Source organism: Haliotis rufescens, unplaced genomic scaffold (genome assembly GCF_023055435.1).
Source record: "Haliotis rufescens isolate VD_foot unplaced genomic scaffold, xgHalRufe1.0.p SCAF_1, whole genome shotgun sequence".
Lineage (NCBI taxonomy): Eukaryota > Metazoa > Mollusca > Gastropoda > Lepetellida > Haliotidae > Haliotis > Haliotis rufescens.
In genome coordinates, this window is record NW_025963779.1 from 59,747,337 (window position 1) to 59,767,182 (window position 19,846).

The 19,846-nt window shown below is 38.8% G+C and overlaps 2 protein-coding genes across 2 annotated transcripts; both read left to right on the top strand.

Annotated features, from left to right (window-relative positions):
- The first annotated feature begins 2,139 nt into the window (after positions 1–2,139).
- Positions 2,140–3,160, top strand: LOC125381583. The gene is made up of 2 exons (XM_048398645.1): positions 2,140–2,539; positions 2,694–3,160. Exons 1-2 carry the CDS (start codon positions 2,181–2,183, stop codon positions 3,091–3,093), a joined length of 759 nt encoding a protein of 252 aa, XP_048254602.1. The 5' UTR covers positions 2,140–2,180; the 3' UTR covers positions 3,094–3,160.
- Positions 3,161–3,749: 589 nt separating this feature from the next.
- Positions 3,750–18,846, top strand: LOC124145090 (m7GpppN-mRNA hydrolase-like). The gene is made up of 9 exons (XM_046514771.2): positions 3,750–4,126; positions 9,282–9,433; positions 9,861–9,988; positions 10,552–10,650; positions 12,553–12,705; positions 13,703–13,815; positions 14,527–14,890; positions 15,833–15,899; positions 16,740–18,846. The coding sequence occupies exons 1-9, from the start codon at positions 4,038–4,040 to the stop codon at positions 16,859–16,861; spliced, it is 1,287 nt and encodes a 428-aa protein (XP_046370727.2). The 5' UTR covers positions 3,750–4,037; the 3' UTR covers positions 16,862–18,846.
- Positions 18,847–19,846: the final 1,000 nt, after the last annotated feature.

Consider the following 19,846-nt stretch of genomic DNA (forward strand, 5'->3'; position numbering starts at 1 on the left):
CACCAGTAAATCGGCAGTTTGGGGACACTGGACTCTCGGTAATAAACTCTTAGTATAACCAGAGACCATATCTATTATATGGTCTCTGGTATAACTTGGGTCATTTTCGGGATTCTGGATGCGTGCATGATAAGGTACACGTATTTAGCCATGGCAAACAGCTCTTTAAGCGGTAGAATAAACATATCATTTTTCAGTGCATCACCAACTCCACGATCAGCCGAAAATTATCTCTTTTTAGAAATATCTCATAAATGTTTGAGAGAACTAGACAGTTACTCAACAACACATCCGGATTTTACTTTCGTGGACATTCTAAATGCCAATTTACTTGTAATACAATTACAGCAATCTGTTAGGGTAGAAAAACGCATACGCGTAACAATTTCAAAAGTGAAGTCAAAATTCAAAAGGCTTACTGGTGTGAAAAAGCAGGCATATGTAAAGAAGTTGTACAAATTACGGTTGTTAGAGAATGAAGTTGTAAATGCTAGACAGATGAGCGAGACTGTTGTGGCGCTCGCTGAAACGCCACCTCAAACAGCACTCAGTCAGAGAAGACAAAATGTCCTCAAGGGAAAAACTGATTGACCTGATCAGTTCAGCAATGCATGTTTAATCTGCCCGCCGGGAAGCTGACAAATGTATTATCATAACTGATGAATATCTACCCAACATTTGTTATAAAGTTTAAAGATTTGTGAAGAGCTTGTCCGGACTAAAATGTGTTGTGTACGCTGCAATGACCTGTGATAATGATTTATCATTGTTTAAATAATGCGGTGAATAAACTTCTTGGAATACGATTTACTTTGTATATATCATGACCCCTCGTTATCCCATGAAATGTGCCGCTTTTTGCCAACCTCTGTCTTGGTGTTCTCATAAATGACCGGATGCACCAGCTTAATAGCTTACCCCAACTGAGCGTCCTCCCCAGTGGATACTGACCTATGCATATATTTGTGCCACGAGTAAAGGGATGTAACTCCACATAACTTTAAACGGCCTGAAGACATGATTAAAAAACCTTTAAAGTTAACCATGAAGGTGTTTATTTATATAACTGATAATTTGCATAGAGACAATGTTGATTGTTATTATATCGACCCGTGAGGATTCGGGGTGGAATAGGTCTTCAGCAACCCATGCTTGCCGTAAAAGGCGATTATGCGTGTCGTAAGAGGCGACTAACCGGATCGGGTGGTCAGTCTCGCTGCCTTGGTTGATGCATGTCATAGTATCCCAGTTGCGTGGATCGATGCTCATGATGTAAGTCACTGGATTGTCTAGTCCAGACTCGGTGATTTTGTTGATGCATGTCACCGTATTCCAATTGCGTGGATAGATGCTCATGATGTCAATCACAGGATTGTCTTGTACAGACTCGATTAAATACAGACCGCCGCAATAAAGCTGGAATAGTGCCGGATGCGGTGTTAAACAACAATTAAACAAACAAACAAACAAAGCAACCAGATCGGTAAACACACAATGTTATGGCTTGCGGCTGCTGCAGTATGCTAACGTCAGTGGTGGAAAGTTGCAACATGTACGACAGAAAAATGAGAATTATATGGATAACAACACGCTGAAAGGATAATGAAATATATGACCTATTTAAAAAATAAAGTACCCATTTAAGTGATGTTGTATTAATATGTTTGAAACGTAAACATGTCTCTCAACGTAAGGGTGCAGGCAATTAGGGGAAAGAGCCCGTCAATTTGCCCGGTTCGAGGATTTTCAATTTATGTCACAGGTCATTACAGTGTTGGTTTAGCCTTTTGTGTCAGCTCTATTTAACGCAAGATTAGTCTTAACGGTTATATCCCATTAGTTAGACATCCCATTAGTTAGACGTCCCAATTGTTAGACATGTTTATTTAGGCAAAGAGGGAATCTACCTACAGGTGTAATGGATCAGTCCCAATTAGATTAAAGTACTGGGTAGGGAAAGGGGACTCACAGTTTAGGGAGTATATATGTTATAATTTCGTTTAATTAACCTAAATTACCTTACTCTCAGCACAGGTTCAATAGGCATGAGATTAACTATGTAAACTATGGAGTAGCTTAATTGTCTTACTGTATGATCAGTTGAAGGATTTGAGTTTAGATTATCTACTCATCAAACAAATAAAAATGATCTTGGGGTACGTATCATTATCAGTATCGATATGGCTGGTTTAAGGAAAGTAGAGTACCTCACCTCTCGGCGTGGAAGTGAGCAGTTGATATTAGATGGATATATTTACAACAGAAACCGCGAGAGGCAAACCTGCACACATTGGAGATGTGTCGTCAAGACGTGCAATGGGAAATGTACGACTGTCGGTGACTTTCTTTGCAATCAGTCGGAACATAACCATCCGCCTGAAGATGAAACCAGAGTGAACTTTGTCAGCAATCTTCGTAAAAGAGCTCGAGAAGAAACCACACAGATGCAGGCATTGTACGAGGAGCAAGTCACTCAAGTAGATGAAGCCAACATGCCAGCGATGCCATCATTTCAGAGCGTGAAAAGTGCACTTTACAGGTAAATATCATCCCGTATTTTTGACTTGGTTAGAATTTACTTCTTTTTTTTAGGTCCCACATAACTTGTTTCGCTCTTAAACATGTCAAGTTAATGAAATCATTATCAATATTTCATGTAACACATGTGTAACTGTTCCTTTGCTCTTGTTCAGGCGTTACATTCCAGCGTTACCCAGGTCGCGGTCAGCAGTAGACATTGAAGACAAATGGTCAGAGACAACAGATGGACGTCCCTTTCTACTGTTCAGCGACGGTGACGATGACAAGATCCTGGCTTTCTCCACTGCAGAACAGATACAAGCCCTCCATGAAGCTGACACCCTTTACATGGATGGTACCTTCACAGCATGTCCAGGTTTATGGGATCAAGTATACATCATTCATGCCAGAGTTTGTCCCATCACCTTCCCTCTAGTGTTCGCCCTTTTGCCAGATCGCCAAGCAACAACCTATGGCCGGCTTTTTCGACAACTGAAGACAGAAGTTCAAGAGCGACTCAACAGACCTCTGTCACCTAGCACACTTGCTTCGTCTGGGATAAATAAACTGTAAAAGTTATTAAATGTAAAGTGTACATTACCAAAAACTGTCACAAAGTGTTGTTAAAAACTGTATAAAATTTACCAAATGTAAAGTGTCATTAAATGTTAAGTATAATATTAAAGTATCTATTTAGCTGCTTTGCTTTGTTTGTCATATCTTATCTGGACTATTCCATTTTAAAGTCTGAGGTAACAAGCATAAGGATTAGTGTGCACTCAACCGTTTAAAGTGTTGTTATAAGCTGTCTAACTATTGGGACGTCTAACTAATGGGAGGACACCGTCTTAACTTGGGCATCTTAGAAATGTCTGCTCTACCCCCATGTGTTGTGTGATAAAGTATAGTTTTGCCCTGATGTCACTCAAGCGATATCTCCTGTGGAAGTCACTTTGATAAGTGTACATTCTGCCCTGAATTTGGAAAATATCCCACCACCACCCCACCCCCCAAAGAAACAAAAAAAAGAAAAAGAAAAAAACAAACCAAAAAACAACCTCGAAAATGTATTTTGGCGCGTACGGTTCTAAATTCAATTTAGCGCGATGGAATCTACAGGTAACCTAGCTTTACATTGAAAACATAGTATGTCTGTCTCCTGATTAACATGACTGAATAGTTTGGGAAACGCTTAATAAAATACTAACATTTTAGACATGACATGTAAATATAGTTAGACCATCATCGGATTATACACAGAGTAAGCTGAAAACATCAATGAAATAGTGTTTGCTTTCTATGTGGAATATGTATTTTATTTTCCTTTCTCAAGTTCAAACGTACGAAAACGATGTATGACTGTTCGCCTAGGGTACATAAACGTATTATTGTTCTCTGTCGGAAAATACTAGTTAGTCTTACTCCGTTTCCGCTTCCGGTAACCAATGGCGGAGATTTTCTTTCGTATGAAATTACCAAATTGTTTTCCTACATAGCTTTCTGATTTCGTATGAAAAATGGAAACTCAAGCACCGCCCACTTCAACTAACCAATCTTCAACCCTAGCATTCCCAATCCCTGGATACGTGTTGGACGACCTGTGCAGGTTTGTTAAAGAATTATTGAATCGTCAAGGCTGGTGATCTTGCTTTGTCTTAGCACCGGACACTCTTTTTCCGCGAAATGCAGCTGTTGTAGAAGTCTATCTGAATACGAAATTGCATGTCACCAGTCCATGTCATTTTCTTGAATTAAAAGCTCGAATTAAAAAGTTCATGTTGAAATGTGATTATCAATACCGATCATATTGACCACTAATCTCTTGTGTCATAACGATTTTCATAGGCTTGGAATATAATCATCATGTAACAAACACCTTGTATATCTACAACATAAGTTCAGTTTACAGCAAGTTTAGTTTACATTTCATTGCGATGTGGCATCAGCATGATCAGCGGATCCAGATAACCCAATCAAAACATTACCTCACAAGTGAACCAGGACGGTTGTCGGGGTGCAGGCTAAAACGGGACCTCAGCAAAACGTCACCGATTTCTCTGGCGAAAACGGCACCGCATTTGGCGAAAACGGCTACTATGTGTCGGGCGAAAACGGCACCTCTATTTTTAATAACGATAACAACGATTTTTGTAGTAATATGTATGGTTTATTTACATGGTATTTGATGTATTGAGTACATCTGAAGCCGTAATGTGAAGGTCTCTTAAATCAGTTTCAGCTTAAATTGAGTAAAGGTACTTAAAACTTCAAAGCGTATAGTGAATCTCACAATTATTGGCCTTTGCAAGTTACAATGTAAGTTTAATATCATTTATTTGACCAAGGTAAAAAAAAAAATAAGGTGCCGTTTTCGCTCGAGTCGAGGTGCCGTTTTCGCTTGAGTCGAGGTGCCGTTTTCGCCAATCGGTGCCGTTTTCGCCCGATGACGTTTTGCTGAGGTGACGTTTTCGCTATAACCCCGGTTGTCGTACATTTAAAGTTCAAGAGAAGATGAGTGTAACTAATGCAGCACTAATTAGCTAATCTGCCACACAAATTACAAACAAAGACGTAATACCTATTAAATTTGCATCATAATGATAACAACCTGGCATATTTTCAATGGACCCTGACACAGTAAATGATGCAGCGTTTTGTTGTGGTCTGCGTGTCACTAAGACAAGCAAACTTTTTTTGTAAGAAACTCATGACATGCGGATTGTTAGTCTGACAGCTAACTGACTGAGCTACATCCACACGGTTAAACTGATTTTACCTAGTCATGCTTGAGATGTTACGGAAATGGTTGAATAGATGATGGACACTTACCGAAGATTATGGGTAGGCATGGTGTCTTGTGACAGACACTGACGATTGATCCCGATGCCATTTTGCACACTCATCAGGTTCTATTACCTACAAGAAACAGAGTGGTTAGGAATAATCCGTTATGGCACAAACTGAAAACAGCTACAGGCAACAGATGTTGAATTCACAAGAATATCAGTATTTTTATATTCATTGGGTGATTTTTGTGACAGAAAAGAGTGGGAGGGAACCTGTTGCAAGGCTGACGTCACAGGGCATTGTTTCACTGGTGTATAGGGCAACATTATGTCACAAATAACGCCATACCGTTTTGTTTGTAAACTTTGTGTTGCTGAATTCTAAAGGTAGGCCTAAGACTTTCGTCTCCTTAAGGAAGAGTTACTGTTCTTTTCACCAATGTCAAAAACACCTCAAACACCCAGGAATCAGATTGCAGTATTGAAATTTGCGTACAACTTGGAATCTAGTGTTGTGTTTGGACCTGATAACTCCTGCAAAATGCTCACAGCCATTAAAATGATAAAAAAAATGTTTTATTTTAAGCAGCACATATATATGAACTCTACATCTAATTAAGTTTACACTGAATTGCTGCACAGGGATGTGATAAACCAACAAACAACTCTAAACATGCTAAACTGACAAACACACATTAATTGCCATTGCAGCCAAGTTCAACTGGTCATCAACGGTTTTGATTATGGCCAGCGGGGTGGTGTGAGTGTGCATAGTGGAATAGATGGGGTGCAGGCTAAAACGGCACCTCAGCAAAACGTCACCGATTTCTCTGGCGAAAACGGCACCGCATTTGGCGAAAACGGCAACTATGTGTCGGGCGAAAACGGCACCTCTATTTTTAATAACGATACGAACGATTTTGTAGTAATATATAGGGTCCACTGGGTCCACTGTCACAGTTATCACATGATACAGCATGTTGATTTCTTCTGACATTCTTCTCGCATGCTACACATCGAAAGGCCATATAAATAATTGTGATCTGACAGCATCATGTTTGGCCTCTTAAATACAGTTTCAGCTTAAATTGAGTAAAGGTACTTAAAACTTCAATGCGTATAGTGATTTCACAATAAGTTAACTACGCCTCCCAATCGGAGTCGGTGAGTAAATTGGAGTAGGGGGCTAATTTCTTATTTGTGTTATTTCACAATTAGTTGTGTTTGTAAGAGACGATGTGAGTTTAATTTCTAATATTTTTCTTCAAAGCATGTTATGTTTTCTCAATAAGTTGAGTTGCGTATAAGCTAAGTTGGATTATAGTTTGAGTAGAGGCAAATTTCTAATGTAAACTTGTTTTAACATCTCACAATTATTGGTACTTGCAAGTTACAATGTAAGTTTAATATCATTTATTTGACCAAGGTAAAACAAAAAAATAAGGTGCCGTTTTCGCTCGAGTCGAGGTGCCGTTTTCACCAATCGGTGCCGTTTTCGCCCGGTGACGTTTTGCTGAGGTGCCGTTTTCGCTATAACCCGAATAGATGTTCCTAAATTAGGAAAGAAATGCTGGAAGCAACTTACAGCTTAGCATAACAATTATGTACAATGATGTATGTGCCATCCCATTATGGCTGAAATACTGCCGACGTGACTTTAAAGGGGCACTGATCTAACGCAATTCCCCGGGACTGGTTGTTGCCTTTGTTATTGTTTTTTTCCAGTGAGTACCCGGATGTATAGCAGAAATCTAGACTAGTTCGCGACCTCTGCTGCGCCATTCGTAAGCGCATTAGTCGCTTTTATGGGTAGTAATAAGGGCGTATGGTCACATTGATCAACAAAATGAAATACAGTTTTCGAGATAATAAGGAAATGTAGGTATCTTTGTGGGTAGCATCGGTAATGGTGACGAAGTTTTGATAAGTCACTTGCTTGGTAATTTTGCGATTTTCTTTTACACTATTTTGACTTGCAACACAAAGTAAATGTTTCACCTGAGCATTGCTTTTTTTATAGTGTGTATTTTTTTTACTGTCAAATGTGTTACAAATTTATTAAACGTCTAAATATTCAGTTATTTTACAAAGCGACTGAAAACATTTCCATCTGTATTATTATGATAACGAATTCCAAACATTTTGATGTTTAATGTCATCACCAAGAGCCTGAAAATGTTACGTTGAGAAATGTACATTTCTATGTTGTTTGGCTTCTAATCCTAATCCTACATAATAATCTGTTGTGATGTTTGTAGGCCCTTTTGATCGTCTTAATCAATCTGGACAGATTTTTTAGTCAAAATGACTGAAATATTTACACATTTTATAAATTGCCTGAGAGAATCACATTTTACAAATTGACGGTAATATATACACGCTTACAAAGGAAAAGAAAAGTCTATCGCGCATTGAAGAATATCCCAACCAAGACGTAGAGAAACAAGAACGAATCGGTTCAAATGAAGGAAAACAAAATGCAAATATCATAATTACAACCTACCAAATTTATGTGTATAAATTTTAGGCAGCTTCCTTGTTCGAGGAATGTATCCGTGAATATCCACACAAAGGAACAATATCCCACTCGTCTGCAGCTGTACAAAGAAACTTATTCGATGTCACGTGTCTCAGTAACAATCAAATCTTTTAAAAGATATATATCGTTTCGGGATATTATAACCCGTGTTCATTTCTCAACTGATCACTTGGATTGTTTCAGGTGTTTTACATAGGTGTCAAGTCTCAATGGTCGGCTGAGAAAGCCCACGTGACAACTATTTTCATAACGTTCACGGTTCCTAAAAAATCCATTGAGTGATAGATAACAATGATCAATCAATCAACGTATTATAAGTTAACCCTTTGAACAAAGTATGTTGTTTTGACATCGGCACTTCACGCCATGGTATGAGTGTATCCCCTTTGTTTTAGTAAACCTAGACATGTAAACACTCACTCTTGACATATCCACTGTGCAAGATAACAGTGATTAATCAATCAACGTATTTTCTGTTAATCCTTTGATGACTAGGAACGTTCCGTTGATTTACAAAAAAATAAATCAACTTATCATTCATCTCTTGCTGGGCTGCCACGTGCATATTACATAACACACATTTCACCTCACTTCAACCCTGGATTTAGATTGAATAATTACCCCAGACACAATAAATGCCAAATGGGAACCTTTGTCAGGTAATCTAAGTGGTGCTACCACTAATTGTACCTGTAATAAATTCATTAACTGAGCATCAAGTGAATGACGACAAATACACAAGTGAAGGGTTATACGAGAAAACGTGGATGACAACAAGGGAGTAGTAATCGTATTATCGACGCAAGCCGAAATCCGAAAATGCTTTCACTGCATGGATCCTTTTTTTAGTATAAAACTATAACCATCTGGGGTATTTCCAAATGACGACATCCGATGAGCTCCGCTGTTCTTTTTGTCTGCTTGTTTAGGCTGAAGAAATTAATTAACATGCGCCCTTTGTCGAAATCTTTACAGATCACAGTTAACCAATCAGTGTTTATGCAAAAATGCGTAAAACAAATATTGCCTCCAGCCTCCAAGTTTATTTAGCTGTCCTTGCAGACGGTAGCCCAGTCTCTGGTCACGCTGAGTTGCGTTGGGTATCATCCGGGTACTCACGGGGGAAAAAACAATAACAAAGGCAACAACCAGTCCGGGGAATTGCGTTAGATCAGTGCCCCTTTAAATCGAACTCACTCACTATGTATGTACCATTCAACAAACATATAAGTAACCATGGTAACAAGAGATAACTTCATAATAATACCAGTTACAGGATGTTTATGAATTCCACATAAATATTATTGATGGGTTTGACTTTCTGATCTGTCGCCCGAACCAAATTTGGACTACTTGAATCTGATTGGTTGGTTCACATAAACAGACACCTATCATGGCCTATAGACCACTCAATGTAGTTTCATGTTATTTTTTAGTCGATTCATCATCAATATCCCTGAGGAGGAGCGTCAGGACTTGATCCGCATCTTCTTCCAAGTAGAGCTAGCACATTGGTTCTATCTTGACTTCTACTGTGCTGAAAACCCAGAACTGAAGACATGTGGAATCAAGGAATTCTCTTCCCACAGTATCCTTGCTGTAACATGTACCTTATAGCATTGTAAAGATCTTATTTTGATGGTACATAAACATCTAAACTTATTTCTGTAAGGCCATGAAAAGTTAAAAAAGGGTTTGAAATCATTATACAGGAAGTTTGAAAATGTATATGTGACAAATGTTTTTGATGAGAAATCAGTATTCATGACATTGTTTGGTTTTGTCTGGCAAAATGGTAATGTTAGTTCATGCATGTCAATATTGCCCAACGTCTAATGTAAGGGTTATTATTCCTTTCTTAAACTGTGCCAACATGCTAAATTAGTTTTTTTTTCTGGTAAGGTTAAAAGCCTAGTGAACTGGTTAATTTTTGAAAATGAGTTTTTGATGAGAAATGTTTCTTTTCACTGCCTAATCGTGATAGTAAATTAATTATATTTTCTTAACCATATCAGTTTTCCGCCACTGTCCATTTTTGTCCATCCATGCAGAGCATGTGGACAAGCGGCTCGAAGAATGGAGAGCCTACAAAATGAGCGTCCCAACCTATGGAGCTATCATCCTTGATCCTGACAAAAAATATGTATGTTCAATTAGCATTCGTGATGTTAGTGTGTGCTGGTCACATATGATGAGTTACATCTCATCAACTTGGGTACTTTGTTAGTTAAGTCTATCATGTCTATGTGACCCTGTACAAAAATATGGGCCAAGTCATCTGAGGAGCCAGAATTTGCTGTAGAGAGTAACATCCCTTAGGCATGTCAGGAAGCTATGATTTGAATCCTAGATTTGCTCTGATTATGTTTCTAGGTTTGTCAACACGAAACTCATGTTCGTGGGTTTCACCAAAGTGGAAAACGTACAAGACCCACATCACTTCAGGCTTTCTTCCCACATTAAGCTGACATGCAGTGATATATGCCTAACTATTTTCAAAGCGGTGTTAAAATCACTCACTCACAATCACTTGCGATCAACATGCTGAATGAACTTCCAGGGATTAAAAAAATAATTACTTCTACTGTTTCTATATTTTAAGTGACATTTTCACATCTTGCATAGTTCATAACAATTTATTTGTAATAAGTAATGTAACTATGAGGAAGATAAGGCGATGTAGAAAATGTATGTGGCCGCTTGCAGTGTCTCCTGGTGCAGGGGTTTTGGACCAAGTCAAGCTGGGGGTTCCCTAAGGGCAAGGTCAACGCAGAGGAGAGTGCCCTCAACTGTGCTGTCAGAGAGGTAAGTCCAGCAATAAGATTTGCTACACATTACTTCTTTCATAGGCATACTTGCCAACCACACTCTGTATATCACTTGCTTAATAACAGTGTTAGAACCTACACCGAAACGTCGCTCTTAATTGTAATAAAGAAGTTGTTCATCCATAAATTCTAATCCTTACTTGGCTACACATGCTTTTATGACAAGAGAACCTGAAGTAGCAAGCTGTACCATTCTTGTACTCATGACGCCGCGAATAGCTGCAAAATTGCTGATGCGGCGTTAAGCAATATTCACTCACTCACTTGTATTCATGTAGCATGATTTCAAAAGTAGATATCCATGTAGTATAACCCATAGGGTAGAAGGATCATGTGAAATAGCTTTGTGATATTTGTACGTGAATTTTAGTGATTCTCAACATGCTCGTTGCTGATTGGTCAATTGAATCCACAGGATGTCACAGTGCTTCATTGTTGAGAAAAATGTGATATGACGTCATCCACCATTCATGACGTCACACATTGATTACATTACGTCATCTGAAAAATATTCTACCATCTTTGAAATTTCTATGCAGGTTGACATTTCTTATGTTTTTTCTTGATTTTCTCTCTCAAATTTTCAATGAGTAATATATAGAATAACTACTTGAAACTTGGAATCACGGATTATCAGTCCCTCGTGAATGAATGCTGTAAGTCCCTTGCCAAAGGCTTGGGTTTGAAGCCATTCACTCTCTTGGGATAGATAATACATTCCTCTTAGCTCGCTGGTTATTCTCTAATTCTGATTCGGATCAAACCACAATATGAGAAAGGGTGGAACTTTAAAATTTGGGAGTGTAGTTAGTTTGATTCATGTCTTTCAAACACAACATTCCACATCTGCCAACTCAGATTTATTATGTATATCAATGCTAATGATAACAATTACCCCAATCAAATAAACATAGCCTCAGTTTCACATGATGCACTTATTAGTAATTTCATTGTCGAAACCTATACGGAAAATGAACAATAGGCGGAATAGTAAAGTCCTTCTTAAAAAAGGACTGTGATGATTCAACATAGTGCTAGTACAATATGATACTTTGTGCCATTATGCGATACTTGTGTCCTAGGTCCATTTTTTACATGATGTATCGTAGCCATTTTCGGTAATGGTCTTGACATTGTAGAGAGTGTCTTGTGTCAACAGAGATTATGTCTCTATTTAACAAGGTAATTAATGACCAACTGTTTGATTGCCATAACAGAGTAACTAAAGTCATTAAAAAAAATTGGGTGTTCTTTCAATCTTTTTAGTAGTATACATCATGAAATTTGAGTAAGCAGACGGACAAATAAGTTTGTGAACAAAATGAAACTTGCAGGGATTGTAAATTGGCCTGAGGATAGTTCCCCCTTTAAAATTAATGATGGCAAGTGTTTCTTTAATTTGTTTACTTTGATTTGCTATCATGACAACTTTAATGATGTGTATTGTACAGTGAGAGTGACCTTTATATGTTTATTGATAAAGAGACCGCCTCCATGGTCTAGTGGTAGAGCGTCTGACCGGAGAGGGGAAGGTCCTGTGTTCGATCCTCGGACGTGTCATACCAAAAGACGTTAAAAGATGGTACTTGTTGTTACCCTGTCTGGCGCTGGCATTAAGGGGCTAAAACAAGGACTGGTCGGCTCGGAGTCAGTATACTGTGTCTGAGTGGGGTATTCATGTTAAACTGCGGCATAGTATCTCAGTGAGCTAGCACTATAAAAGGGCATCAGTCCGGACTAGTACAAGCAGACACACACACACACACGTACATGCAGTCGCTATATAAGTGCAGTAATCTTGGACGCGACGTTAAACATTTCACTTCACTTCACCTCACCTATTGATAAAGTACAAATTTACATTTTGATCTGTTGTCAGGTGATGGAGGAGACAGGATTGGACATATCAGCACTTATCCGAAAAACAGACTACTTGGAGAACCAGATGAACGATCAGCTGACCCGTCTGTACATCGTCCCAGGGGTGCCACTCAATACACATTTTCAGCCCAAGACACGCAAGGAGATAAAGGTTTGGTGTCTTACTATTCTGTTGTCCTTTGGTAATTATCATGAAGTGTTATTCCTTGGGCATATGAAAACAACAGAGTTTAGACCTGATCTATCACTGATTTCAAAACTCGTACAACTTTAAATTACAAAATAACACTCGATCACCGGACCAGCGTGTCATTAATTGTACTTGTCCTTAAGAAAATCTACTAACTAGGAACAGTGGATCAGTGTTAGTGTCTAGTACTGAGTCTGTATTAACCATGTTATTGTCAGCTGTGATTAAGTATGAAACCCAGGAACTCAACTGCTTTGTCATAGATTAAGCATTTTAGCTATCTCTGTCGCAAGAAAGTTTACAAAATGAAGATCCAGGTTAGAATTGGTCCTCAGCAACCCATGTTTGTCGTAAGAGACAACTAACAGGATCAGGTCGTAAGTCTGGCTGACTCGGGTGATACATTTCATCATATCCCAATTGTTTAGATCGATGCTTAAAATGTCATCACTGGATTGTCTGGCCCAGACTTGTTGGAATTTTGCTGAGTGTAGTGTTCAACATCAAGGGGATTTATCTAGACCTGCTCAGAGGCCAAATTCAGCTCCAAGTCTGGAGCAAATGTCAGCAAAATTTGATTAATTGGAATGAAACATTTCCTAGTTCATGCTGTTACAGTTAACGCTATTAAATGTTATGACTTTGGAGAAGGGACTTGTTTTCACTAATAACAGAACCAATACAGAGGAAGAAGCTTAAATCTTTAGTTTCACTAGTGTTAAAATGAGCATTGATGCCTCTTCCTCTATATTGCATTGAATGCAATGTGAAAACCTCTCAATTTAGGCAAATAAGAACTTTGAAAAAATCACAACTTTAAACAAAATAGTGATTTGCCTGCCAATTGCACTTAGTTTGGAATTCTAGATAAATCTGTGGTTTTGTAGACATGGGTCTGGCCAGAATAGAACCTGTAATCATGGTAATAGTATTACATGTATGCAGATGTTTGTTTCAGAGCCTGCAGTGGTTTCCCATTGACTCCCTCCCGTGTCACAAGAAGGACATCGGGTGCAAGACGAAGCTGGGGATGAACCCAAATAATTTCTTCATGGTTATCCCCTTTGTGAAGTGAGTGTGTCTGTGTTTCTGCAACTAAGTTGACATTACAATCATTGAAGATCCGGGTTAGAATTGGTCTTCAGCAGCTCATGCTTGTTGTAAGAGGCGACTAACGGGATCAGGTGGTTAGGCTTGCTGAATTGCTTGATGCATGTCATCGTATCCCAATCGTGTAGATTGATGCTCATGATGTCAATCACTGGATTGTCTGGTCCAGATTCTATTATTTACAGACTGCAGTCATATAGCTGGAATATTGCTGAGTGCAGTGTTAAACAACAAATAAACATTAAAGCATTCAAGATGTAGAACTTTTGGAGTCGCAATCTGAGCACACAGAAATATCAACCTCGATTATCCAGTGTATTGTAATATCTAACTCCCTTCTATTATGTTAAACACCCTGGACATGTTCTCTTCCAAATCTCCCATTCAAATGGCACAACGCTGAATGGGTCCAGGGGCCTGTTCCACAAAGCGATCTTAGTGCTATGGCTGCTGTGAGCCTGTGTTAAAGTATGGGAGTTATGATCATCTTAGCGCTAAGATCGCTTTGTGGAACGGGCCCCAGGGCATTTATCAAAACAGCATGGAGATATAATACACTGGATAATATAAGATGATATCTTTAAGAGAAACCAACCAACCAGCACATCCTCACACAAGTTTGAAACCCTCTGTGAAAGGTCTGCTTCTCTATGTAGTTTATTTTCACTTCAGACAGCTACGCAAATGGTTAGGCTTCAATTCAGAGTCTCAAACTCAGTCTCAGTCGGATGGAGAGTTCAAGAATACAACCAACCAGCAAAAGGCATCCAAGAATCGTGAAGCCAGTGAGGGGAGACAGTCTGGGACGCGGCAGAAGCAGCGGCAGACGTTGGTATTTGGTCAGCAGCTTCAGAGTGACTACCAGGAGTACATCCAGCTGAAGGAGTCTGCCAAGCAGGCTGTGAAGGAAAATAAGCATCGAGCAGAGTCCCCGGGGAAAGGGCGTGGCAATGTTGTCAAGGCGACAGGAAGCCAGCAGCGTCAGCAGGTGATGCAGTCTCCACACCAACAGAACAAACAGCAGTACCAGATTCTGGTGAGGCTCTATGATGAGAAAGTATCTATACTCCAACACTGTCTGATCCCCTCCGCTCCGCATTCCCTCACCACCACCCACCACAAATCGCGAGTTAGGCCACGCCCAAAACATATTTCTTACGTTGGTCGGCATGTCAACAACAGGTCAATGTCAGAAAGTTTATCAAACGAAATAATTTGCAAACTCGATAAAAATGAGATTTTTTGTACAAAGATATATACATCCATGTTACTAATTATAGAAACTTAAGTTTCTGAATGTAACTGAATGGTTATAATAGTACTACGGGATCACGATGCATATGGAGTTGTTTGTTTACCGCCGTTGCCATGATCGTGCAAGTTCCATACAATTGATGATGTTATGATTCAGAGTGTTTTTGTTTACAATTAGTTACACCGAAAGTTGCTAATTTTTAGAAAAATGATAAAATTGTAAAGAAAATGTCGGACTGCATGACGCTTAACGTGAAGTGCCAAAAGTCAACAATGGCCGTTTCTGGTAGTTGTGTGCCGAGAAGTTTGGCCGAAACTTTTTTAACTTGTGATATTTTCTTTTTGAAGTAAATAAACCACTGAAAGTTTTAATATTGAGCAAGCTCATTTAGCCTTCTTGGTAAATAGATATGGCGAGTTTTATTTTGGGGTGTTGTTATGCTATTCGCCTGTCGAATTGGTTTGACATCAGATGCACGGGAAGTGCATGGGTTCGACGTTAGCGTGCAGAGCTTCAAGCAGTAGCTAGCTGCCGAGTGTCCAAGCTCCATGTTATCGACTGCTTTGAGGTGTTGTCTTACAAATACTATTTCTTGTTGGATTTTAAGTTTAAATAATCATTAGTGCACATTTTTGTAAGTTGTGTGAGTTTTTTTAACTATATTTTATACCTCAGCATCTGTGTCAAATGTCTATGACTAGAATGTGCTGTTCTGTTTGCCAGGCTCGTGATGGTGCTGTGACGGGGCAGACAAGGAGGAATCTTGCCACTCAGTTTGACAAACAACAAGGTAAGCACACTCAACATGCCGAGTACTGTCTTAGTCTGGGTGGGACTCATTTCATATTACCCAAAGTAAGCCAACAAAAATTACATGAGATAACTCTAAACATATTTTCATTTGGAATAAAAGATTTATCCCCTTATATTTAGGCTAAAAATATAATAGTCTTGGTTCTCAGGCACCGCCCACATCATCATTAAGTCAGCCGCATGTTTTGTTTTTGTTTCCGTTTAAAAAAAAATACTTTAAATATTCTGTGTTTTGAACACACAACCTCGGCAGTGTAATGTTACAATACAAAGTACTGTATAGTATTTTACTCATCAAGGAATACATTTATGTATGGAGGCCCTTTCCCAGGTTGATTGTACACAGCTGTTTATTTGGTTACACAATAGTTTGAACAACCAGAAAAAAAAACAGAAAAAAAACACTGCCCACCACAATATTTTCAAAAACCATCGCCTGAGAACTCATTCCTTTTTTTTAAGCCACATATTTATATTTATGTCCTTATGCTGTATATTGGAATAGCAATGGCTATGATGCAGGTTATTTGTCCTTGTGAAGATTAGATCAAGTTCCTTACGTCGAGCCCTGCATGAGAGAACTCAACATATTTTCATTTGAAATAAAAGATTTATCCCTGAAATAAGATGGCCTCATACTGTATATTGGAAGACTTTATCTGTGTACATGCAGCTATCCTCGTCCATAGGGTTTAGCATATCTCTGGGTCTCATACTGTATATTGGAAGACTTTATCTGTGTACATGCAGCTATCCTCGTCCACAGGGTTTAGCATATCTCTGGGTCTTGGGAATGACAATGCATCAAACATTTCAGGACGTTCCACTCAGTCGGAGAAACTACAGAAGAAGCGTGACCTCGGAAAAGGAGAACTTTACTCAAAAACATGGCTCAACTTTCGTTTTGATGTGGATGCTATAATGGCCTGTCTTTCATAGTTGAACAGTTCCAGGGAAACAGCTGTTTCCGTGATGACACTTTTGCTCATTGTTAATCAGGAAACCTACAGAACAAAAACAGTCTGGTACCTGATGTGATTCTGGAGTGAATAAATTGCTCTGATGCTCCCAAGGGCATGGGTGCCCAGTGGCCTAAGGTACCAGATTTTAATGTGCAGAATCGTACCCCTTACATGTGCCAGGATCTGCTGACCATGGGTTGGAATTCCAGATTTTCCCAGGTTATGGTCCTTGGGTTGTCAGCACCATGAACCTGTTTGGGCGTTTCACCAGAGTGGTAAACATCGAAGACCAGTGTCACCTTGGGCTATCTTCCCACATTAAGCTATGATGGAGGTAAAATACTGTTCACAGCAGCATTTAACCCAACCTGCTCACTGATTCTCCATGTTGCATTAGCATGAAGAAGGAAACTTTAAGACCTACACCAGCTAGTATTCCGAAACTATAAATAACTTGTTGAGTTGTCCCTTACCATGTATTGTTCAGTGGAAAGAGGTGAGGTTTTTGTTGAAAAAAATATTAGATATGGTTGGTGAAAATCACAACTCAATATTGAGGTAAGGTCACACTAGAGGTTAAGTTAAATCTTTCTGTGAGATTGAAAAAGCTTTCTACAAAAATATTGAATGCTGCTTTGGGTGTTTGTTTTTTTATGATGAAAAAGATAAACAATGATGAAAGTACTGTTTAGAGTACATTAGGTAGGTCAATATAAGAAAGTAAGATATTTTTTGTTTTCTAATAATGTTATACCCTCAGAAATGTTTTAATAAGTTTGTTTACAAAAAGTTGTTTCTCGGATTATTTTTAGATTTTCTTTTTGTTTTGTTCACTGACCATACCACTATTAAAGGAAGAATTTGAAAACCAAGTAAATTAAAAATCAATTGGCTGAAATCGGTTCCTTTATGACCTATCAGCATGTTGATGTGTGTGACATTGAGCGGGAGGGGAGACAGGATTGGTTACTGGCCTCTGTCCACTCAAACGCTGGAAGCACTTTTGAAAGCTGAATCACAATTGACATTTATTATTCCTACTCATGGACTTGATGTACCTTGTCAGTAGGAGGGCCGTGAATAGCCGTAATATTGCTGATGCGGTGTAAAGCAGTATTTATTCATTCATTCTTTTAGCGGATCAAAAGATTCAGTTCCTGAGTTGCCATGGTTACTGCCCATAGCTCTATTTAACATTCCCACCAATATCCGTGTAAAAAGCATTATTTCAGGGTACTACTGTAGTTGTTAGGGTATTTTAGTGATAAGAAAAAGTCTGTGAACAGGATTTATTGGATATTTTTTAAAAATACATGATTTCTTATTTTGCTGAGAATGTACATTTCTCCAGAAAACTCAATGCTATCATCAGTCATCGAGCTGTTTGGGCAGCCAGTGTGAGTTTCTTACGATTGTCTTAGACCATAATCACAACAGAAAATGACACATTTACTTATATCATATTCATATTCCTTCTGGCATGAATTGACTTTTGTTGAGTGGCGGAAAATGTACCCTGTATATTACTTTCATGAAAAGCCTCCATAAAGGACTTACATTTCATATTCATTTTTGCATTTTCAGAATTCAACTGATAAGTTTCATTGTAACCCTTTTTATGAGTTGTACAAACACGTGGTGTCCATTTCAGAAAACAATTTTTAATTTAACCCTTTATTTGTGCCTCCTGGATTATTGCTGCAACAATGTGTTGGTACTTGCGTATCATGAAGTACATGAGGCAGGAGCACATTGAAGGAGTAAGTTTAATGTTGATTGAGTTAGGGTGTACTTCATTGCAGTCACAATCTCATTAAATCATATCTTTGTTCTCGCTACCGCCAGTGAGAACTAAAATCGTATTTTAATGAGATTCTCTCAGGCACTATTTAATGCAAGTAATTGTTTTGTACGTTTGATAGATTTGTAAATGTTTGCTGTTGTATAAACTTTTTTTAACAATCCTGATTCATGTTGTTATTTTGTGGATATCTTGTAAACCAGAGTGTTATTTCACAACATTTCAAATGCTGTTGACAGTAGTGAGACATGTCTTATCTGGAATCATATCTCAGTATCCATCTGTCATGATTTCAACCATCCGATTTCAAACTTACAAGACATGACCACTCATCTTGTAACAACAAATTATAATACCTCAGTCAAAGTATCGGGGAAATGCTCATCCCAACCAGAACAGACCCTGAAAACCTCCCTGTGGGGACTCCCAGACCTCCTGCTATGGGCTGACCAATAAGATCAGATTGTTACAGGAGGCCTAGCTGATGGGGTCGTCAAACCCAACCCGGGTGCTTCATTGCTCATGCTGACAACCATTTTGAACATTACTCACAGACTCTGTATAAAACCTAACGCGGGGCACATAAAACCCCATGTACCCCCTGTGAACCCGCTACAACTAATAATACTCTCACCCCGCAAGCCATCAGCATGCATCAGGACACATTATGATCAACAACAATGTAGGATGATGGTATGGTTTTATTGAGAATCGACATTCAAATATGCAGTGGTATCACAAAGTGTATTAATAGGACAAGTATAAACTGATATGTAATCATTGATGCACGCAGTGACACACACAGCCATTCTGATGGGTACCTGCAAGAGGAACACTGGTTCATTGCAATATATTTTGTCTAAGAGGATACATATTGATACAGACCCTTGAAGATCTGGGGTAGAATAGTTCTTCAACAATACATGCTTGTCGTAAGAGGCGACTAACAGGATCGGGTGGTCAGGCTCGCTGACTTGGTTGATGATTAATATTGTATCCCAATTGCGTGGATTGATGCTCATGATGTCAATTAATAGATTGTCTGATCCAGACTCAATTATTTACAGACTGCCTGCCGTCCTATAACTGGCAAATTGCTGAGTGTGGCATAAACAACAAACAAACATATTGATATAACCTTGGCTCTTAAAACTCATCTTT